This window comes from Protomyctophum parallelum (genome assembly GCF_964188405.1).
Source record: "Protomyctophum parallelum genome assembly, chromosome: 2".
Classification (NCBI taxonomy): domain Eukaryota; kingdom Metazoa; phylum Chordata; class Actinopteri; order Myctophiformes; family Myctophidae; genus Protomyctophum; species Protomyctophum parallelum.
Window position 1 is genome coordinate 51287111 of NC_139699.1, and position 24508 is coordinate 51311618.

The 24508-nt window shown below is 43.5% G+C and overlaps 1 protein-coding gene across 1 annotated transcript in view; it reads left to right on the forward strand.

Moving 5' to 3' along the window:
- The window catches only part of hipk3b (homeodomain interacting protein kinase 3b), a 73724-nt gene that overhangs the window by 25242 nt on the left and 23974 nt on the right, over window positions 1–24508 (forward strand). The window contains exons 3-5 of the mRNA XM_083760214.1: window positions 10107–10230; window positions 21804–21923; window positions 23872–23958. Of these exons, the coding sequence (XP_083616340.1) occupies window positions 10107–10230; window positions 21804–21923; window positions 23872–23958 (331 nt within the window). The remainder of the gene's footprint in view (window positions 1–10106; window positions 10231–21803; window positions 21924–23871; window positions 23959–24508) is intronic.

Genomic DNA, 24508 nt, shown 5'->3' on the forward strand with positions numbered 1-24508 from the left:
TGACTATGGCACTGCATTTGCTTGTCTCAGCAGAGGAAGAGGTTGTGACTGAAGCTATATAGATTGATGACATCTAATAGCATGTTATTTAAGCTTTTGGTGTTCCCCGGGGCCACCTTAACTCTTCTCATGCTGACTTGCACTAATATAATTCAGAATTGATCCAGTGAAGTGATGTCAGTTAACTGGAAACCAGTCCTGACCTGAATACCAAGTGGGCTTACTTGTCTCTTACCAGAAAGTGTTGATATGTTGGTTGAGACAGTTGGACCCATGGCTTTCAAATTGTCTTTCCCATTTGACTTGGCCAAATCTATTTTGGAAGGTGATTATTTACATTGTTTGATACGAATTTCAAGCTGCATTATGTTGACATAATGTGTACAACTTGACTAGTGGACCACCTTCTCTAGTAACCATCACCATAGAGTTCACAAAATGCATATAATTTGTCCTTGAAGTCATACTTTGGGTTCATTTTGGTAGTTTTAGAAACCCCACTTGTAGCTCCGTTATAGTGTTTGTCTATATGGAAGAGGAACGCTGAACCAGGACTGCTGCCGGCTCCTAGCGGCCAAGGATATTTTGTTAAGCTAGGCGTTGGATAGATGTATTAACTAGATATACATAAATATAAATACTTTTCCGGTGCTTACATCGTTTTGGAGAGTGTCAGAAGCCGACACTCGCACATGAAAATAGTGATTAATGTGGAATGGTTATTGTGAAAAACGTACATGTACCAGTGAAAGATTATGATAAGAAATACAAAATCAAATAAATAAACTTCCAACTCACTACTAACTGTGAGAGATATGTATATGTACTGTATATGCACTGTATGTATATATAATATATACATCTCCTATACAGCATGTTGCATCAGACTCTGTCACAAAAATTGTATTTCAGTCTTGTTTGTGTCCAGTCCACACAGCATCCCTTCCCAAGCCCCAGGCCAGAGATGGCCCCGCTTGCTCTGGGATCTAGCCTGGTGTTTTGTTTGTTTGTTCTGTTGGACGCAGCATTGAGGACAAGAGGCAGAGAGAAGCTTGCTCTGGGATCTAGCCTCGTGTTTTGTTTGTTTGTTCTGTTGGACGCAGCATTGAGGACAAGAGGCAGAGAGAAGCTCGGAGAGGGAAGGGAGGCAGCTGTTTTGAGGTGAAGGAACATGCTGTTGAACTCGCTGACCACTGACCACACAAATCCAGCCTGATTTTCATTGGTCAAAAGGCAATCCACAAGGGACGAGCAAAAATGTAGTGCAATCTTGAGGCTGATGTGGTTTTCGACCCTTTTCATATCAAGGCCCATTATTTAATTGGCATGGCATTTAAGCCACGGACCACCATTTGATGACATTTAGCCTCTCAGACTCGAAACCTAGAATATTTTGTTGTCGTTGGATATGATTCTGTCCACAATTCCATGCTATATTGATGTTAATACCGTAGGAGAGATAACGGGCAAACAAACAAAATAACAATTCTTCTACATTCTCTAATTGTGTAGACGTCTTTTAAATTAAATAATGCTGACATTTAACAATAATCTAACTCTTGAGAGCGTAAAATGTAACCAAATGGACCCACATGGGTCCATTTTGGTTTCATTTTACGCTCTCAAGAGTTAAAGATCTACTGTATAAGGGTCCATTTGGTTACCACCTCTCCTTCATTTAGCTGGGGACCACCTGGAATCCCTTCAAGGACCACTGATAGTGGTCCCCGGCCCACTGGTTGAAAACCACTGCTCTCAACTTCTGTCTGGTGCAATGGCGTGCCAGTGCTGTGCTCAGCGTTGTCCATTGGTGTTTGCTGACATTGGCTTACAATGGACAAAAAGCTGCGGTTTTCTTAATATTTTATAGCTAGACTTGATGCTATTGTAGTTGGCTACCATTATTATACCATTTTGTATACATAAAAAAAATCACACCCTTGTGAAGTGAGTGGTGCAACTCCGTGTGGGGGTCCCCGGAACACCCAGACTACCGAAACAGTAGAGAAATGACAGACCCCCAGGGGGCTGGTCCGGTTTCAGCGAGCCGCCCCGCTTCAGAAACGGTTGAGAAATGACAGAGTTACCGTGTGGGGGTCCTCAAGGGGTCACTGTACTGTACTGTACTGTACTGTACTCATATATGCTGTGTGTGTGTTAGGCTGCGCAACAGCCACTTTATTGTGAAAACCAACCAAACGCTATTTTTGTGCTCGAACACAACCAGCCAGCCAGGAACACAGCCAGCCAGGGACCCAGGGACACACAAAGCTCCGTAATGGAGTGGCTGCACCACTCAAAAAAAAAAAAAAAAAAAAGTGCTGCTGCTTGGCTGTCTCCGTTGTGTATCTTTTCCCTTTTTCTCCCCGTTACAAGCTCCCGGCCGATGTTTTTGATCGTTTCTGACATTTTATGGTTTGTTATGGCTTTCCTCTAGCTCCATATGCTCATAACATTAGCTTCTGTTTCCACTCGCTCCACCTGTCCAACCCCTTACACAACAGCAGCCAATACAAACTCACGTTGTGGTGTTCAGAGCATGGGTTTTCATGCCGTTCGGACTATGGGTTTTATGGGTCTCCCATTGGCTTAGTCTTTAAGGTCGCTAGTAGAGAAGTAGCAAATGTAGCCCAGGCACTTTTCAAGCACCTAAGCAGCTAAACCAAAATAGAAAATGCAGCCTCTGAAGTTACATTTAATTGTATACAGTACGTATAGGATAAAATTAACTGCTTGCTCACTTTCTCTTGTTACTGAAGTGGAATATAATTGGCAATAGAATGCTATTGGTATTTAGCAAGAGGGAATGGAATGAAACCCTACCTTTTTGAAAAGGAAGGACTGCTGGCAGCCATGGAAAGCTCTTTTTGTCCCATCTGCACTGCTCCTGAAGGTGGTTTTCCCTGTAGCATACAAGGTTCTTTGGAAATCTTTGAACACAGTCAGTGACATTTCAGACAGTGGAGCCATTGAACTTCCCCTCAATAAGAGTTGGCCTACCTCTCGGGTCTCACTCACGATCATTTTCCAACCCATACACAACCCACAAGGCCACAAGGCATAAAAGTATCAAACGCAAGACCTGATATTCACACGCAAGTCTCGTGACTGGGAGGGGAAAAAAATAAAGTTTGTGTCGTGTTGGGGAAAAGAAAGTCAGGCAATGTTTTCTGCCCTTCTGTTAACCCATTTAGACCTGAGGCCGATTCTAAAGAAAATGGCTTCTTAATCCTAAAAGTTTTCTGAAAAACCTATGTTTCTATGTCAGTGGTGCTCAACTCTTTTCATGTCAAGGACCCCCAGACTTCTGTATTTGGCTGCGGTATTTGGCATCTGAAAATATGATGTTCCAGGGACCTCCCCAGAAGCAAAGATTTTAGTTAACAACGTTTGAACCGTGTTTTTGGGCCGTCAGATCTAGGAATATTCCCAACCATTTGGTTATTTGTCTAGAAAGCTGATCTTTTTAACAATATTTATGTAATACCCTCATGTCCGACGCCGCACTTTTCAATCAGGTTGATCTTCCAGTATTTCCTTTTGGGAAAGTTGCCATTGAAAACTCGCCGCACTGTAATAATACTGAGAAGGTACTACATTTTCTTCCATCTGTCAGCTCTAATTTCTCAGAAGGCTTTCCTTAATCCAAGTAGTTCAAACGTATCGATATACTCCAGGAGTCCATCATCACTCACCGGCTTTCATAGGGTGAGCACGCTTTGAGAGGAGATCTCTCAGTTGCCATTGTATGGTAAATGGTGCATTCATATAGCGCCTTTTATCCAAAGTGCTTTACATAGATTGTGCATTATTTCATTCACCCATTCACACAGGCAGTGAAGGCACCAACCTGCACATCGGGAGCATGTGCAGGTGAGCACAATATCAGCAGCCTGACTCTGTTTGACCGGAATGGAACAGAGCCTTCATTAGTCTCATCGGTAACACATGTGAAGGAAGGAAGTAGGGAAGGGTCCCAAGTTCTTTCCAAAATGGCGTGCATGCATATAGCCCATTGTCTGTGATGCCGGCATGTAGTTCAGTTGTAGGTGAACAACTGAAGCCCTGAAGCTACACACTGATGGGTGTTCTATAATTGGTCTGATCTGGGGGCCTAATGAAAGCCTGCAGGGCCTTAGTGATGGCTTGTGCCGCTTCAGAAGGCTGGAGTGAGCACAAGCGGTCATTTTGGGCGTGAGCTTTGATGGTCTTTTAGGTGCCAATCGGGCCCCTTAACAGCATTAGGGATCCATTAGCCACGGTCTGGGATCGGAGCAGGAAGGAGAGATGGAGGCAGCGTAGATGCTGATTGCCTCTGTCTGGAAGTACAATGGTTCCTTAAAGCAGTTTTGCTCATGCCTCGAGTTTCTGCATTTGCTTTGTGTATACTGTCTCCTGGTGCAATCCCACCAGCAATATGAAATGTGAAAGCCGTCAGTTTCATCCTAATTTTTTACCCCATAGCTCAGATAGTTTCTGTATAGGGCCTATACAGAAACTATCTGAGCTATGGGGTAAAAAATATTTATTCAGAAATTTGCTGGTCACCTTTTTTTTTAACACTGATGCTTTCTACATGCAGACTGACTTTCACTGAAGGAGACCAAATGAGTTCAACATGTGACATTTGTGGTATTTTTACCGAAGGCCTGGTGGCATTATGGCTAGTTTATGTATTTCAGTAAGTAACAATAATGCAGTAACAATAACGCAAGCAAAACTCTGTCTTTGAAATAGTGTCTCTCATATCAACATTATGGAATGTCAGAACCGGTCCCTTTCATGACGTGGTGTGACACAACACACTGACTGACTGACGGGAAATGCAGGTTTTCATAGTAAACGTGACCTATGGTCACAATTAGTAGCCGTTTAAAATAAATAAAGTGATGTTAGGTAGTTGTTTTTCCCTTTTGAAAGTAAATAAACAAGCCACAGAATAACACAAGGTTCAGTTTTCCTGAAACAAAATATTATTCGAAAGGTGATTATTAGGAAAGCCAGACAATAATGTCACACAGTATTGTTGGCTGCTAGGAGTGTACAACCCATTCAGGACGGTAACCCCTTTTGGTTTTTTAAGCATTATGTTGTGCTTTAGCTTTTGAAAAACTGCAGATGGTGTGTGTACATGTTGGCTACTGTACATGTTTGTTTGTCTCTTCATAAATCTGGCCATCTCACTTAGGGGCCACGTGAGATTGAATTGTCACAAGGCCACTGCTTGCCTACTTTACTAGTATTCAGCAGACCCTTGACTTACATGCCGTCATATCCTCAGGATAGAAAATAGATTTGGATTCACGGGAGGGAGGCTGGTAAGTGTTGTGAGTTGCGTTTAACTGGACCGAGCCATGTAACTATGGCAACGTCTGCTCATCATCCCCTTAGTGGAGACAGAGACCTGCTCCTTTCCTTCTGAGATAATGGACAATGTGAAAATCAATAGATTGGCATGACATCTGTGTCTGCCTAACATTCTTGTTTTTGAGCCATTTTATGGCAATACACGAGTAATAAATAATACATGAATGAAGGAAAATTATGTCCGCAAGTTCTGACTCTGTCCTTCTCGCATTCCTTCTCTTTATGAACATTGCATGTCTTCTGATTAGCTTCTCTAGCATGCTCAGTCAATGTTCAATTCAGTTCAACGTTCAATTTCTGACGTCTCTGTGGCAGCTATAGGCCAACTGCTACACGCAGGCAGCGTCGCTACAATATGTAGTCTGGCCCTGTTTTTGAATCTCCAAGGTGTGCTGAGACAGGCAGCAGCACAATGTGTTCTTTAGGGTGCTGTGAGAGTTGTACACAGTGCAACAATTTCTGCCCTCACCCATCACAGATGTCACACCCCTTATGCAGACAGGTTGTATAACACTAGATGCTCGACCAGCCTTCGGGCAGTTCTTTGCGTCTAACGCAAATTATGGAACTATTGTTCCGTGTTGTTGTATGTATTATTATTATTGTTATTTTAAGCCAAGTGCGTTCTGTGTTTTATTGGTCCAGCGCATCACGGAAAACGGAAAGCTGCAAAAAAAAAACGCAGAGGTGAAGTGAGTGACGTGGGAGCACAGGCAGAGCACGGGTGTAAACCAGGGGGGCAGTCAGCCAGATATTTCGTGAAGCCTCATTTGAAATCGGTAGTTCATATAATGGCCTGTTGTGGCGCTGGACCGGACCCAAAAAGCCCCATAGCTCCATAGAGGCCCATGTATTTTGGCCCAACTTCACCTAGACTGTATTACCTTAATAAACATGGTCATGAATACTTTCTTCTTCCAGTCACTAGTTTAAAGTCTCATTTCTAATGTCATAATATTCTTTTTGGAAAATTATGGTCCCATTAATTAAAAAAATGACCATAAAGAAAAAAAACCATCGCGTATGTTCTGAGGGGCGTGGCTACCATTACAGTCTATGATCGGGATTCCCCTCCCACTCGAGTCAAAATAAAAACCAACGGAGAAGAAGGGGGGAAGTCCCGCCTCGTTGTCTGGGCAGCCAATGACCAGCTGGTATACAAAACGGAGCCAGCCAATGGCCAGCTGGTACCAAAGATGGCGACTTACATCAGGAATTAGCATATTATTACAGGCTTCATTTTACGTTCATGTTAGACCCGGGGAACGCTTTGTCCATATTTTTTACAGTCTATGGTGTAAACTAAACAGCACTTCCGCATACGGTCTATGACTTGGATACCTGATTGTGAACACAGGCAGAATTTGCTTAAATGTGTATATATAGATAAGAAGAGCATCTCTTCTAAGGCCGAAATATTTAGATGTATGGCATGTCACAACTGAGGGTGTCCATACCATGCACTGTATATATACTCCCCCAGGAGATACTTGCTGCGTAAAAATAAGGCACGATCCCTGAGGCTGAAATGGTTAGCATAACTGCTTGGTTGTGTTTTGCTGCCTGCTACGTTGCTGTCTTCAGCAGCTGTTGCGTGCACTCATTCTGACAATGTGATTAAATAGCCTAAAAACTTATTTTAGTAAAGTCCTAGGTTAGCTGTCGCCAGACATATGCAGCCTCATGTCGATTGCCAGTCAGTGCCATATGGCTCCAGAGATCTCTGAGACTAGTCGTCTAACTACCTCGCTGCTAGAGCCGGTTAGGTAAGCTCAATATTATAAAAAGCACAGGATTGCCCTGGTCTGCGTTTTCTAGCTGTTCTGAGACAGTAATCCTATGAAGTGATGAGGGGAGGATTGCCCTACAATCTCATGCTCCTTGTGTAGATTGTGTTAACCCATTTAGACCTGAGGTCGATTCTACAAATGTCTTCTAAATCCTGACAGTTTTCTGATAAACCTATGTTTCTATATCAGTGGTTCTCAAACTATTTCATGTCAAGCAGCCCCAGAATTATATGTATTTGGACGCGGACCCCCATCTCAAAATATGTTGTTCCAGGGACACCCCAGAATCGAAGATTTGAGATTAAAACGTGTGTGATGTGAAATAATATATATTCAAAGATTTGCGCCACATTTTCACGATAAAAAAAAAATAGCAGATCTACTAGCATGGTAGCGTGGCACTCTGTACCGCACTACAAAGGGCTTAAATTGTCTGAGTGGCTTCAGTGCCTTCCTTCCTCTTGCTATACCTGTCCTGCCTCTGAGATGCACCATATTAGCCTACCACAGGCTTGAGGCGCGGTGGAACTCCCTTCTGTAATATATTGTAACGTTAAACCACTTGTATAAGCAGTGAGCCTGGATACGGTTTAAGAAGACTATGATTTAAGAATTTTGCAGCATATACACACACACACGCACACAATCCAGGACTATATATATTCACATCTTTGCATTCCACACCTCTTCAGTTGCAATCTATCCATTACGCTACGTCACATGCTCATATTTTGAGATATTCCTGCTGAGTTTTTCAGCTGCCTGGTCTTATATCTTTATTAATAGGCTTAAATGAGTTTATTTTACCAGCTCAGTGGCCTTGTGGTTAGAGTGTCCGCCCTGGGGGTTCAATCCCTGGCCGTATCATACCAAAGACAAATGGGACCCAGTGCCTCCCTGCTTGACACTCAGCACCAAGGGTTGGATTGGGGGTAACTGTCCCTGCGACATACTAGCGTCATGTCCAGGAGGTGTACTTATACATCAAGCTGCCTCACGCTACAGAAACAGGAGATAGGCTCCTGCCCTATGGGCCTCTTGGCTCTACAAGGCTACTTACTTAAATGAGTTTAAATTGTTGTTGTTTTTTTTTTACAAATTAATCGTTTATTTCCTTTTAAATCAGTAGTTCTTAGTCACAGTTGTAATGCTTTAAAAAATTAATCTTATATATAACGCAAAATAACACTTTCCCGGTTGTAATGGGTTAAGACGGATGCCAAAGTTTCTCTGATGTCGGCCATTTTGGTACAGACAGACAGACAGGGCTGCGTCGACAGCAGCAAAGTTTACATTGAGCGCCCATGTCACTACAGAATTACCTATGTGACCGTGCTCTCTCTAGCTGGTCCTCAGGCAAGCCTTCAATCGTCACTTCCAGTCATCCCGGTTCTCCATACATCTGGCCAGTTCGTTGGTGCTTTGCGCTCCTGCGTTTTTCTTGAGTACATCCACGTATGTTAATGTGGGACGTCCTCGTGAACGGTGCAACGTGTGTTGGTTCCCGCAGCACTATACTTTGCTGGCTGGCAGCTCTTGGTGTCTTTGGCAGTGTCCTGCTAGTCTCATTCTCCTGGCTGCTATTTTCTGGCTCAACCTTGGCATTCCATCATACAGGTTGTCGTTGGTAACGTGTGTACTCTTGCTGATGTTAACCCATTTAACCCCTTTTGGTGTTTTAAGCATTATGTTTATACTTTAGCTATTGAAAAATAGCAGATATACAAGCTCATAGTGTGGCACCGAGTGCCGCGCTACGAGCTTGTAGATCTTCTGTTTTTGAAAAATTGTGAAAATGTGATGCAAATCTTTGAATATATATATATTTCTTTCAGAGCAAACGTTTTTAACTCAAATCTTTGCTTCTGGGGAGGTCCCTGGAACTACATATTTTCAGTTGGCAGTCCGCGGCCAAATACAGATAATTCTGGGGGTTCTTGACATGAAAAAGGTTGAGCAGCACTGACATAGAAACATAGATTTATCAGAAAACTGCTTCCAACTGGATTTGGAAGACGTTTTTATTTATTTATCTTGGCATCAGGTCTAAATTAGGGATGTGCCGATGAGACAATTTGGCCGATATCGATATCCGATATAATTCATTGCCATTATGGCCGATAACCGATATAACCAATGTCGATATGATCTCATTCTGTATTTTCTTTTTTATATTTTGAAAAAAGGCTGAATTTGAAATGTTGGCTCATATCCCAACATAAACAGCTTGAATGAAGTATATATTTTTTAAATGTTCCAACCATTGACTTTTTCGAAAAGCTTCCCCAGAAAACACTGATATAATTTACAACCTTCATCATCACAAAAGGATTTTGTATTTGTATTTAAAAAAATTAAACTAAATCCAATAAATTATTTTACCCATACCGATTACCGATTAATTGGTTTAAGGCCAATATCGGCCGATACCGATGGGTTTGCCGATTAATCTCCCATCACTACGGTAGTCTAAATACTGTACACAGCATCCTAGTGTCACTAATGCCACTGACCTCTCACCGACCCAGCGTGGACGCCACAGCAGCTCTGACCCGCTAAACCGCAGCCTAAATCTGAAGGGGTCATTCACGTCGGTCTGGCCTGGCACTGGTTATACAAGTATTGTAAACTCTAAATGGGAACCCCTTTTTGGTGTTAGCATTATGTTATAATATAGCTATTGAAAAATAGCAGATCTACAAGCTCATAGAGCTTGTAGGTCTGCTATTTTTGAAAAATCGACTGACATAGAAACATAGCTTTTTCAGAAAACTGTCAGGATTTAGAAGACAATTTTAGAATCTGATCTCAGAAATGTGGTTAAGTAACACATTTGAGTGCTTTTTTCCCACCACTGAAGGTTCGTAATGGCCCGACTGCGTATTAACCGTGGTGTGTCTGTGCTGCGTATTAACCGTGGTGTGTCTGTGCTCCTCTCTTCCCCCACAGGGCTCCAGAGATCATCCTGGGCCTGCCGTTCTGTGAAGCCATAGACATGTGGTCCCTGGGCTGTGTGATCGCAGAGCTCTTCCTGGGCTGGCCCCTCTACCCCGGAGCCCTGGAGTATGACCAGGTAACCACAATAAGAAATCAGCAGCACCTTCTTTTTTTAAATATTATTCAATACTTGAATACTAAAACAGCACAGTAGTATACGGTCAGACACTGAAAGGATGGCACCAAGGATAGCAACCGCTCCTTTTGCGGGGTCTTGTTTGCATTCGGGTCCCATGTATTCATCATTTCACAAACATGACATGAAAAATAACAAAATTCAATATCATCACAAAATGTACAGAGTGGAAGAAACATAGAAGATGGGTGTGAGAGGTGGTGATCTGTCTAAGGGAGAGGGAATTGAAAGGTGGATTTTCAGGCCTGTTTTAAAGGAACCCAGTGATTAGCATTGTTTTCCTCTCTTGTGTTCCCCTGCCTTTCTTTTATTATGTTTTTATTAAGTGTAAAACTCAATCTTTACAATGCATCTTTAACGCAACATATCTCAGTGGCCTGGTTTCGACTTCTCCTCCTCCTCCTCCTCCTTCTTTCCCTCTCTTTTCCTCTGGCATCTGTTGTATTTCCGACGGATGAACTTAATTCAGCACCCACGCCCCCTGTGTGACCTCGCTCTTCCCTCTTCCCTCGTTTCTATCCGTTCTTAAGGGGCCTCCCCTCATCGCTGTCCAGACAGCACTAAGTCCTCTCGTATCCGCCCACATCTCACCGCTCTTTTCACATGGCTGGAGTTATCTCGCTTCATGTCTCGTTCTTAGTTCTCTTGGTGGATGTATAGGGCTAAGACATGGAGTTATCTCGTTCTTAGTTCTCTTGGTGGATGTATAGGGCTAAGACCTGGAGTTATCTCGTTAGTTATCTTGGTGGATGTATAGGGCTAAGACCTGGAGTTATCTCGTTCTTAGTTCTCTTGGTGGATGTATAGGGCTAAGACCTGGAGTTATCTGGTTCTTAGTTCTCTTGGTGGATGTACAGTATAGGGCTAAGACTGTGCTGTGAACACTAATTTCAGAAGAATAAAGTCATTGACAATGGGGACATGATGGACTGGCAGGTTTTTGAGCGAGTTCATACAAGGCATTTAGCAGACGCTCTTAATCCAGAGAGATTTACAGTAAGCAAGAACAAAACATGGTAATACATCAAATACTGTACATTAACACTTACAGCACGTAGGACGCCTGAGAACGTCATAGGATAGAGTAGAGTAGAGTTCTAAGGACGTGTGAGGACGTCCTAGCGACATCCCAGCGATGCGGGGCGAGATATTAATATTCAGAATTTTTCCTATTTATTTTTTTGGCATTTCGCTTTTCGCTTGCCGTATGCTAACGCTCAGTGCAACTATTAGCTTGTCATTGACTCCCACGTTAGCGAGACGGAAAGAATGACTCGTAGCTCCTAATCCAGGGCGCTCTCCGTGGTGATGAATAGAGCGATATGCTGGCGCTTATTTTCTGCTCCTCATCCGTCTCTCCCGCAAAATATGAACGCTTTTTGGAGCGTAAAACAATATATTAAGATGATCGGGGATGTTGAGGTCACTTTGTAAAGTCAACTTTTTTAGGAAAGTGTTTCCGGTTCATGGCTTTCAAAGTAAAAGCGATCAGACACCTCCGGTATTCTATAGCCTATATTTTGAAGGCAGTCGGCGTACTCAATGTGTTAAAAAAAATGCTATCAAGAATGATACGTAAGCTAAGAACCTAACAGTGGAGTATCTATATAATGATGTCTACATAATAAGTTAAAGTTACATAAGTCTGGTGCATACGCCTGTTAGGTCGTCGAGGCTAGGGCAAGTGCTACGGGCCAAGATGGAGTCTGAAGAGGTGGGTTTTCAGATTGGGACTGAATCTGATTGCAATGGGAAGTGGACTCCATAGCTTTGGAGCCAGAAGGGAGAAGAGTTTGGGACGTGTGGAGCATTGTCCCGGCGTTCCAGCTTCCCTGCGTTGGCTGATCTGAGCGCACGGGAGGGTTTGCTGCATTTCAAGTTCTGATGTCAGTTGCATAAAAACCGTTCTAGACTTATTAATGTAAGACTACTCTCCTTCTCCAGGGTTCGTGAAACTTTTTGCCCAGCTTTGTGTGTTTGTGTGTGTACCCCATTAGCGATGATTTGATTGGCTGAGCACCCCATAGCAATGATTTGTTTGGCTGAGCAATGTACTCAATGTATTGAGGATAAAAAGTGACAGAAAAGTGAGGACGCCAGTTGTGATTAGCCGGAATGTGATGATGTATGATGATGATAAGAGCACCCCTCACTTCACATGGGTGTGATTTCTCTTCATGCAAAGGGACAGAGATTCTGGGAAACTGAGCGTTGTAACTTGTAAGTATAGGTACGCACAGGCAGGAAGAGAAGGGGGATGTGTGTGTGTTGGAGTATTTGAGGGAAGAGAGGGAGATGGAGGAGGCGAGTGGCAGGCAATGACAGGCCCAGATTAGTGCAGTATTTCCTGTCTGCTCACGGGGGAGGCTTCCCTACGCTGCTGGGGGGTGGACAGAAGAATGGCATCTTCCCTCTGAATGACGGCATAGCAGGGGTGGTGGTGATACTGTAGCTGCCTCCCTGATAGATGCCATGGCCAGGAATAGCATGATCTCTGGTCTTACATTATAGATAGAGTGGCTTTCCCCGGCGCTCTGGAGGGCTATTCTGCTTCAAGGCTGCATGGAAGCAGTCAGGGGCGTGGCCCTCTCTCTCTCTCCCGTCTCCCCATGCCTTACCATTACTCTGCATTACCGCCATGAGCCCTATATACTGCAGACCGCGTCCCCGGCAAAAAGGATTTATATGGCCTGGCATCATTTTTCCACACTGTCCAGGCCCAAGGCAGGCAGGAGGGATAACTGAATACTTCCGAAAGATATTTGACTTGAGTGTGGCAGCAACAGGGCGAAGTCATGAATCTGCACAAGCAGAGAGGGAGGAGAGAGGCCTTCAGTGACTATGATGAGAAAAGCCTCAGATGACAGAGGGAAGGGGGAGACATTTTATCATTTAAGCGACTTACAGTAAGCAAGAACAACACATGGTAATGAATCAAATTCATTAAAGAAATAGTTATCCAGAATCCTAAGGAATCCTAGCATCCGTCTTAACAGTAGAAAACATGTACAGTGTTAATGCAATCTGTCGGTGAGCACATATAACACAGTTGAAACACAATAATGAGACAGACACAATTCAGAGTTTCAGAGTATTGGAATAGAATGTATTCGAATACGGAGTAGCCGTGAAGCGTTACAATGGCACACCACACACTGACTCAACACATCTCAGTCAGACTTCAGCTTAAGTACATTATTACCCCCCCCCAGGGGTAGGTGGGTCCTAACACTGCCCCTTCACACAAGTCACAGGTCAAATGTCACAGAAAACAGAAAACAGCTTCTCATGGCTTGGTTTATGACGTCCTTAAATATACAACTCAGGTATCCCACATTTCCTTGACATTTCCCCCATTAATTCATTTAAGAACTCATAACCCATGTCTCTGGACGTAGAAGTAGGCGAAACGACCCTGAAATCACAATCAGGTAAAAAAAATCCTACATGGCCCTCTTCAAAATCATTCAGAGCAACCGCCCTCAGGCCTACGTCACACAACAACAAACAAGCCGAAGCCGTCCGTTCAGAACTGTTCACCTGCACACTCGACAGTGTGCTGCAGGCGTCACGCGGTTAAAACTGCACAGGGCAATCCAAACCGGCAGTCCTGTAGCTCCTTCACAGGGCCCAAACACTGCTCTACTGCGCATCTCATCTCAGCTCGCAGATTGGCCATCTTTCCAGAACAGCTGCACACGTCATAGCTTCCCAATGACCAGAATCTCCACCGCACAGGTGACACAGCATCATTCTTCCAAAGCACATGATCGCACATGGTCCAGAGTCCAGAATGCCAACAGCACTTAATCCCTCATTTAGGAACATCAGTGTGGAGACGTAGCAGACTAGCCACGCATCATCATCATGTATCTGAAAAATAAAGAAAACCAGTGATATACACCAAGAAAATACATATCCATAACCTAACTTAAACTAAACGGAGCCGGGCATAAGCATACAGGGCATTCTGTTTCCACAGGAGTAGTTACAACAAAATCCCTTTCTATTCCATCAATTGTATCAGTCCAAGTTGGGCCTGGAACTTAATGCATCAATCAACCATACTTCTCTCCCATCCAGCCTGAATAGCATACCTGGATTTCCAGAAACTATAGGCACAATAATTAGCAGGCACATTATTATCTTGTATTATCTTCAACAAGGGTCGGCATAATAAACTTTACCAGCCTACACCCATTCGGTCTCCACCTTGACATGTAACACAACTGTCTTCTAAACATGGAAATGTAAGTACCAAAATAAACTATTCATCCATAGACTATTCATTTATTCAATTAACCCGACTCCGCACAATCATTCTGAACTTAGGCCTTGTTACCGCAATAACTAAATACTGTAGAGTGCATGATTCTGAAATATGACACCCCACATATTATCAATCACACTCGATACTTAGCCATGTCGCCAGATCCACTTCGCCATAGGAGATGATTTAAGTCATGTTTTTCCCAAAACTACATATCCCTTTACATTGAGTAAGATGTTCCTCGGTCTTGCCACGTCTACTTTGTACCATTCTCCATTTTGTACTGAAAGAGTATAAGTACTGTCTCCCATTTTGAGACTGTAGAGAGAAACCATTTACCCACCAGACCCTTTGGGGTCTGGTGGGAATCATGCACTCTACAGTTTTAGTTATTGCGGTAACAAGGCCTAGCAACAGTGAAGCTATGAGTGTACACTATACTGTGACTATAGAGTGCTATGTCTACATACAATGCTATCTAAATGCTATAAGTTTAGCCTTTGCATACGCCTGTAAGGCCGTCGAGGCTAGTGCAAGTGCTAAAGCAAGTGCTACGGGCTAAGATGGAGTCTGAAGAGGTGCGTTTTCAGACTACAGCAGAAGATTGGGAGTGAGTCTGCAGTTCTGATTGCAATGAGAAGTTCATTCCATAGTTCTGGAGCTGGAGACTGGAACTAAAGGATATTAAAGATAGAACTGTATGTAATTGGGGCCCAGAGTGTACAATAGATAAACAAATAAAGTTTGATCTTATTTTATTTTAGTTAAGCTCTTGAGATTTCATCATGATGTCTTTTATTACCGTCTTTTATTACCGTCTATTGATTAAATAAGGGTCTACTCCATCACAGGTTTAAGTGTGGTCGTTAATACATTTAACGCCATTGTCGGTGATGTACGGCAATTGGTCTTTTATAGTGCTTATGTTATGATCGATCAAGTCATAATGCTACTCACATTAGCATTGGGTTGCTAGGTGATGTTGTCAACAGCAATGGCGCGCGCCATCTTGAATTTCACGATCGCCTTTATCTCCACGGCCTATAGTGCTGTAATCACCGCGATCAGAAAGAGACGGAAGTGGATGCGACCACACACAGTGGTAGTAATAATGGAAGTGGATGTAACAACACACACAGTGGTAGTAATAACGGAAGTGGATGTGACCACACACACAGTGGTAGTAATATTTGTAACAGCTGGTCGGCGGGTTTTGGCTCTTCAGAATGAGGGTTGAACCAACGGGGGGGACAATCCTTGCGTGAATTACAGCAAATTTATACATTTATCTTGGCGGGTCTGGACGTGGGCCGGCACCCTGCCTGTGGTCTTGTGGGTCCGGAGTTGCACCACTCACTTCACATGGGTGTGATTTTTTTCCTCAGTCATGTTTTCAAAATCTCCGTGGATGATTGTAACCTGTGGGAAGTATGTATCTGATGTATTGGTACAGTACAGTGGACAGATGGTTTGGAAATGTAGCTCAGTTTCCACTTCATTTTGTGTGCAGTGGGTGCATAGTCTGTCTTCTCTCTCTCTCTCTCTCCACACACACACACACACACACACACACACACACACACACACACACACACACACACACACACACACACACACACACACACACCAATGGGATCTGGTTCCATCCCATGCAGCAGAATGTATTTATAACTGCAGACTCCTCCTTCCCCCCCCCCCCCCCTATCCTCCTTAACTTACCTCATCCCACCATGACCTCCTGCACCGTCTAGTCCAGGGGTTCTCAACCAACCTGGGGGCCGCGATCCCTCTGGTGATCGCACTGCTGTGCGTGCGCGCGTGTGTGCGTGAGTTTGTGTGAGTGTGCACTGTAAAGAGAGAGACTCTTGGCTCAAGAAGTTCAATGTCAACCACAACACGCTCTTTCCAGCACCAAACAGGACATGCAGAAGATACCTTTTATATCATTTTAGTTTTGTGTAGCAGACTAGACTAGACATACTGTACTCACCCAAATGCAGCAGTCGTATGCCCCAATGTTCATTTAGCTATGGAAGTGTAAAAATGGACACTTACTGGTCCATTTTTGAGAGGTGCTAACCACTCCAACAGACTTTGTGTGTATGTTATGTCAAAGAAAATTCCGCCCCCAATTCCCATTCAAGTTGATGGCAAAATAAAGTAGAAATGCACTCTGTCGAGGTGCCAACTTGTCCCTGCCGTTCTAAATCCTTTAGACCCGTTATTGACCTTTTATACCAACCTTGAAACGTACCTTAGTTACAGTACGTCACCTAGAATGGTGGTCCCTTATTGGCTGTTAATGGTGATGTACCAAATCAACAAGAGAGGACACTGACATACATCCCCCGACATACATAGAGTACATAGCCAGCTGGTTGCAGTACTTGTGCGCTCTGCTTGCCCAAGTAATGACTATGATGTCATGTACTTGATAGATGGTGGGTGCAGCAGCTCAACTCATCAAAGGCACCACTCACTTCGAACTGCGGTGTGATTTTTGTTTTGTTTTTGAGGGGCGTGTCCAATTGGAGTGTGTAATTTTTGCTACCTAAGTCTATGGACTTTAATGTTTGTTTAAGGCAATGACACGTGAGACGTCATCTGGCTGATGATAAGTACTGCCCTCCCTGCGCCCCTCACTTCACACGTCTGTGATTTGTTTTTGTTTTACTTGCAGAGTTATATTAAGATTATGTGTCTGACTAATCTTTTACAAGTCTGTTAAAAGTCTTCTAGTGTATGATAGACATGAGATGTGAGTCTTCCAGTATGCGGTAAGCATAGCTGTCTCTCTCTGCGTGTGTCTTTGTGGTGATGCAGGGGGCTGATGCAGAAAGCTTAGAATACTGCTGGTAAAGTTCACTGTTGTTGAGAGCAGAAAGGTGTGTGCAGTGCACTGATTAAAAATAATCATAATAAACAGATGAATTATTGCAAGACCAGCCAAAGCAGACAACCTGGAAGAGAATAAATAATAATTGGATGCAAACGGGATCAGCATTATGTGTGCTGTTGGCAGCACGGAGGGGTGAATGGATGGATGCTATGCTATGAAGTACCACAGTTTGTTGCAATGTTTAGTGTGTAAGATATCATAGCTGTCAATGATTTTAAATGATATACAGGTATATTTCAAGAGGACTCTTGTACATAAAAAACAAGGTGCCTTAATATGCCATAACAGTTTTCTGAAAAACCTATGTTTCTATGTCAGTGGTCCTCAACCTTTTTCATGTCAAGGACCCCCAAAATTACCGATTTTTGGCTGAGGACCGCCATCTGAAAAAATGTAGTTCCAGTGACACACCCCCCCCCCCCCCAAGAAGCAAAGATTTGAGTTAAAAATGTTCACTGTGAAAGAATATAATATTCAAAGATTTCCACCACATTTTCACGATTTTTCAAAAATAGCAGATCTACAAGCTCGTAGCACGGCCCTCAGTGGCACGCTATGAGCTTGTAGATTTGCTATTTAGCAACAGCTAAAGTATAAGAAAACACCAAAAGGGGTTAATATGAGGATAAATAGGAAATGTAATAATGTAGGTCTATATATCTTATGCAATTTATATGTCCATGTGGCGGGTGTGTGTCAGCTAGGTCAGGGGGTGCATGGCCAAGAAGGTTTGGGAACCGCTGCTCTATAATGGTACTGCAGGCCCAGCGGAGCTGCTTTCTGAAGCACTATGTACTTTGCATCAATGAACGCAGTGGCGCGGCGACACGCCTTCCAGGAAATATGAGGGGTTTTTCCCGTCACAGGAATGTTCCTAGTGTGTGGAAAATACACACACACTCACACATACTGTACACACACATGCACGCACACACTTTTTCTTTCGTTTTTTGTGTCCAGTTTACTTATATGGAAAAACTCCACCTGTGGCTGCAGTGTGTATATAGTAGTAGGCTATGTATGTCCAACGATGCACTAGTCTACCCAGCTAATGTATCAAGCATAAATTCTCACAATTACTCCCATGATGAAGTCAGTCAGCTCAGTTCAATAACAACACTGTCATTTCGTTTAAAGTCTCACCAAGGGATACTGCGGGGGAAACTTGTTTGTGTTGTCACTTAGATTTTCATAGTGATTAGAATCAAAACAAATATTACAGGCCAGTGCCTAGTGATTGAAGGATTGTAGTGGACATTTAATTTGGCAATTTGGCCCCTGTCTAAAATACAATTTGATTGTCCACAATTGTATTTTAGACAAGGGCCAAATTGCAGTTCAGATTCATTATGGGTTGGAAATGCACCTTTTCTTTTTAGTCTTCAAGTGAAAGCCTATCGAATTGAAAGAGGCTGGCAGACTATTTTCTGTTTGTAAACACCATCATTTTGCAGAAAGAGAGAGAGAGAGAGTAGAGAAAGGCTGAAGGGGAGAGAAATTGTTGGCGATGTCGTGACTCTGCAGACGGGTTGAGATTGAGAATGCGAACGGGTCGAGATGAGGCCCATAATGCAGGCAATCAGTCATAGTGGGTGCATTGGCTCATCACAAAACCTCCTACATAGCGTAGCTCTCTGCCTCTCTCTCTCGCACGCACGCACACACACACACACACACACACACACACACACACACACGTCACACACACGTGCTCAGTCGCTCACTCAGACCGATGACAGTTGCATGAAGACCTCAGACTCTGCGACGGAAATATTTCCGCTCAGAATATTTTGGCATCCCTCATTTCCAGATGCTTATCTGAGACATTTGTCTCTCCATTTTTTTCTCATTGTCCTCTGGTGGGAATTGATATGGCCTCGTTTCTCCCTTTTTCAGAACACGACCAATAAGCTCTTTATTTAGTTTGTGGCTTTGTGGAAGCACAAAAGCCTGGGGCTGCGCAGACAGGTCGCTCATGTCCACTGCTCTCGTCGTCTGGGGTCGAGAAGGACACTTTGTCTTTCAGGCATTTGTCTTTCGGCCTTCAGCGGCTGTGGCTCAGGAGGTAGAGCAGATCGTCCAATGATCCCTGGGTCGGCGGTTCGAATCCCGGCTCCTCCTGTCCACATGTCGGAAGTGTCCTTGGGCAAGACACTGAACCCTATATTGCCTCCAACGAGTCGGTCGGTGTGAGCTCGCCACCATTGGTGTGTGAATGTGGGAAGTGAGGATGCTGGCGTTGACTGTTCACTGCTTCAGCTCCCAATGTATGAATTAATGAACCATTGTAAAGCTCTTTGAGCACTTGGAAAAGCGCTATACATTTTTTGATGCCAATACTTGTACTTGAGTAAATGGTAAATGGTACATGGTGCATTTATATAGCGCCTTTATCCAAGGCGCTTTACATAGATTGTGCATTACATTCACTCATTCACACACCGTGACACAAGTACATTTTGAATGCGAGACTTCTACTTGTAATGGAGTACATCTACATTGCAGTTTTTATACTTTTACTTAGTAAAACATTAAAGTACTTTTTTTCCCCACCACTGACTATAGAAGTGTTTGTTTCCAATAGGGTGTGAGCTTTAATTTACTTCTACTTTATTCATTTATTTAGACATGCATATTAATGGACATCACATAAATACATCGGATATAGCAAAGAAAATACTAATTCTCATTCGCAGTCCCCACATGAAAACATAAAACAAAACAAGCAAACAGTACCAGACCTTACATTAGGAAACAAAGCCATAAATACATACATATGTATGTATGTATGTATGTATGTATACATGTATGTATGTATTTATGGCTCAGCTTTGTTATTTTTGTGGTGCATGCGAGCTGGCAGGACAGGTGCTCCACTCTATAACAACCGTGCTGCTAATGTGCCACATTTGGACTGTATGTCCTGCTTCCTACCCACTCCCCCCCCCCCCCCCCCCCCCCCCCCCCCCCACTGCATCAAAGCTCACACCCCAGAGAGAGAACCTTGAACCCCCTTCCTCAATGTGCATGTCGTGGGATCATCATCGCCGGGGGTCTGATTTACCACTTGTCTGGAATTTCACATGTTCAAGGTTACCGTCTGTACAACCAGCAGACAGTAACCTATACTAAACACATGCTCATGCTTCACACGTACATCTATACACACACGCCAGCGTACACTATGTATATACACACACACGCGCACACGCATACATGCACTTTGACCAACACTGTGTAAGATGATGAACTGGATGATGTGATTTGGAAGGCCCTTGTAGACCATCTTGTATGCCTTTTTCATTATGCTAGCTGCTGTCGTAAATGTCTTGTTGGGACCGATTTAAAATCAGGGGGACAAGGGTCACTGTTGGCGATATGATGGTTGTAATGTGGAGTGTTGCATGCGAACTCGCTGGCTGGGCTAAAAGTCTAGACTGAGTAATATGCAATTATAATATGCTGTGAAACTGTGATAATGAATGGTTCCATAATCCATATTCAGCTAATGAAGCCCTTAAACCCTCCTTTTTTTACCCTCTACTTAAAATCTCTTTGCTGAAAATCTGTCAGCTCACAACCCATCACATTGTAGTGCACTGCATTGTGACTTTGTCGATCGGCTATTTTTGCTGAAGGTTTGCCTCTTTTCGCTTGAAGATGGAGTGATTTTTGTACTTTTTCTGTTTTGTATGTGTCTATGGAGTTAGCATTACTCTAATAGACCCCCAGGTGTGGTTATAATATTCACATAGTCTTCCCTGTGTATTTTTGGTTTTTTCCTGAAAGCTGAAAGCCTTTGAGTCAAAAGGCCCAATGCAAAATACCACCACTTTAGTGTCATCATAACCGCTCCCCCATAATCATACAACAACAGCTGTGGGCGAGGCTTAAGTTCAGGTGGGTGGTGCTAAGGTGAGACCAGTTATACTTAATGAACTGGTGGGTGTGGCCATGTAAAAACATAATTTTAACACTTTCTGTACACATTTTTGAAAGAAGTCTTTCTCCTAGTATAATCATGTGTTTGGGTGATTTTTGACCTGCAGCACGGGTGCTTTTTTTTACCCACAGCACGGGTGATTTTTCTTAACTCACAGCACAGGTTTGTCTGACTAAACATATGCACCCCACCTGACGAACATTTGTTTTGTTTTGTATTTTTTATTACAAATTCTTATTACATTTTTCTATTTTTTAGCAGAAAAAGATTAGATTTAGAAGAATTATTTTAAATGTTGAGGTCAGGCCTAAATGGTTTAAGCCACGGAAATGAATACAGTCCTCTGTTTTTCCTTTTTCTTAACCTTGTGTTTCATGTTCCCCTCATCTTTTGCTGTACAGATTCGCTACATTTCTCAGACGCAGGGCTCACCGGGGGAACATTTGTTGAATGTGGGGACGAAGACGGCGCGGTTCTTTTGCAGAGAGTCCGACTCCCCCTACGCTGCATGGAGGCTGAAGGTGAGGACAAAAACCTCTAGAGCAGATGACAAAGTACTTTGAACTACAGGAAACTTTCTGTGTGCTCAGCTCACGCGCACTCACGCACGCATGCATGCAGAGATCAGGATAACTCTCTCAATAAAGCAAAAAAGCATCGCCTCGGTTACCTCTTCAGCAAAATTGTCGACATGTGTACTAGAAACACAAGCTAAACACAGCAAAAGACATACTCTACAAAAATCACATCATACACACACACACAACGTAAGATTTAAAGATAACCGGTTCGGTCAGGTCTTCTTCCAGTGCTCCTAAACGTAGAACATTTAATTGCAAAGAATATCTGGATAGACATTTTGAAAATGGCCATGCCAAAACTGCAACTGTTTTACAACTGGTCGCAGCAAAACATCAGAACTGTGTTGCTTATTGCGTATTATGTTTATGTACTACATTGTGTGCTTAGTTTCCTTGTCATAACCGCGGAGGAAGATCCTAAGCCCTTAATATATCTGTCATGATGGGGAGGTTCTGTTTTCATTTAGATTTGAATTGATTTTTATTAAACAAAATGTACACGACACAAGCTTTTCTTTTGTCTTACCATGTTTAGTTTTCTCTCAATTTTCCACCATAAACGCTTAAAATAGACACACTGTTGTTATGACAAAGTATAAATCACAATGTAAGTCCTCGCTAATCCTTAATTGTCTCCACCAGGCCGAAGGCATGTGGGGAGAGTATGTTTTGCACTCCGTCCGTCCGTTTGTGTGTCCGTCCGTGTGTCCGTGAACAGCTAATCTCGGCCACCGTTAACCCGGTCGATGCCATATTTTGCACACACACTCCCTGGATGCCAACGATGAACCTCTGCCCCAAACTTTCCAGAACGGCCTGTTATAGCGCCACCAGGAGGCCGCTTTGTGCTAATCTCGGCCACCGTTAACCCGGTCGATGCCATATTTTGCACACACACTCCCTGGATGCCAACGATGAACCTCTGCCCCAAACTTTCCAGAACGGCCTGTTATAGCGCCACCAGGAGGCCGCTTTGTGCAAAACAAGTTTTTGCACAGTACACCTACAGATTTTGTCCAAACATCACGCAAATTGGTACACAGTCTCTCTAGAGCCATTCAACGAAACGGGTCTTTCAGATTTATCAGACTCCATCCTGATTGGTTAAGATTGGCTTCCAAAGTTCACAGGAGTGCTCAGTTTCAAACAAAATGCTGCAAATCATGAACACATCGCGTGATTTCCGTGAAATTGTGCACCCACATTCCCACTAGGCCGAGGACGAAATGCCACATGAACAATTTCAACTCAGCCTCAAGGTGGCGCTATAACTGGCCGAAAAGTGTTTTTACCTCTAACTGCACGGATCTGTGGATAACCTGGTGGAGACCTGTGCCCGGAAGGGCACTTTTTCTAGTTTATGTTGTGTTTTTTGAGTGGTGCAACCACTCCTATAGACAGCTATGTGTGTCGCTGGCTGGCTGACTAGCTGTGTCTGAGCACGGAAATTGCGTTTGTTTGGACAACCAAGTGTCACTGTTGCGCAGCTTAACACACACACACACACACACACACACATATTAACAGTGATGATTTGGGGTGTTACAGTACAGTACAGTACAGTACAGTAGAGGGACCCCCTGGGTGGGACCCCTACACGGTAACTCTGTCATTTCTCAACCGTTTCGGACGTGGGGCGGCTCGCCGGTCAAACTGGGGGGTGCTTGAAATGAAAATGGTTGAAAATCACTGCAAGAACCATAATAAAAATCTTCTATGGGGGTCCCTGGCATATCTTTTCAAATGGGGGTCCGCAGGCTAATACATGTCGATTTAGGGGTCCTTGACATGAAAAAGTTTGAGAACTACTGCATTAGAGGATCTGTGTGTGCCTGTCTGTGTATCCGAAGCTAATGGCTATTTTCTTTCCCTCTTCTCTCTTCTGTAGTCTACAGACGAGCACGAGACCGAGACGGGGATGAAATCAAAGGAAGCACGGAAGTACATATTCAGCAGTTTGGATGACATAGCGCACGTACGTTCATAATGCATGAAAGAACACATGCCTTAAGCCTATAGCGCACGTACGTTACCAGTCTGTTCACAAAACGCATGAAGAGACACGCACCTTCAAGCTGCTCTGAAACATGAGCGCACACACGAGTGCGTGAAGGTTTCCGAGACGGGAAGCTCAACATCAGGTGGTTCGGAGGATGTGCTGTAGTGCATTAGACCTTCGTCAGAGGAAGTGCGCCTTCAACAATATCAATACAAACGCGATGTACCGGACAGAGTAACTTCTTCTACTATGGTATTTCCGGGTTGTGACTGCGCCGATCCACTTGGATGAATTTTGTTTCATGACAAAAATAGTGCATTTTAGAGAGAAGCTGGGGAACTAAGACACTTCCCAGCTTTGAGAATATACTTTTACCAAGGTCTAGCAGGCTTTGTGTCGGTGAGTAGTTATATCGTTTTGTTTATTTTCGGGGAATTGTAAAGCCTCGCACGGCAGTGCCCATCCACTACACAGCAGTGGATGGGTGTCCGGCAGGGCGTCAGTGAGGAGTTCATCATTCATCGGA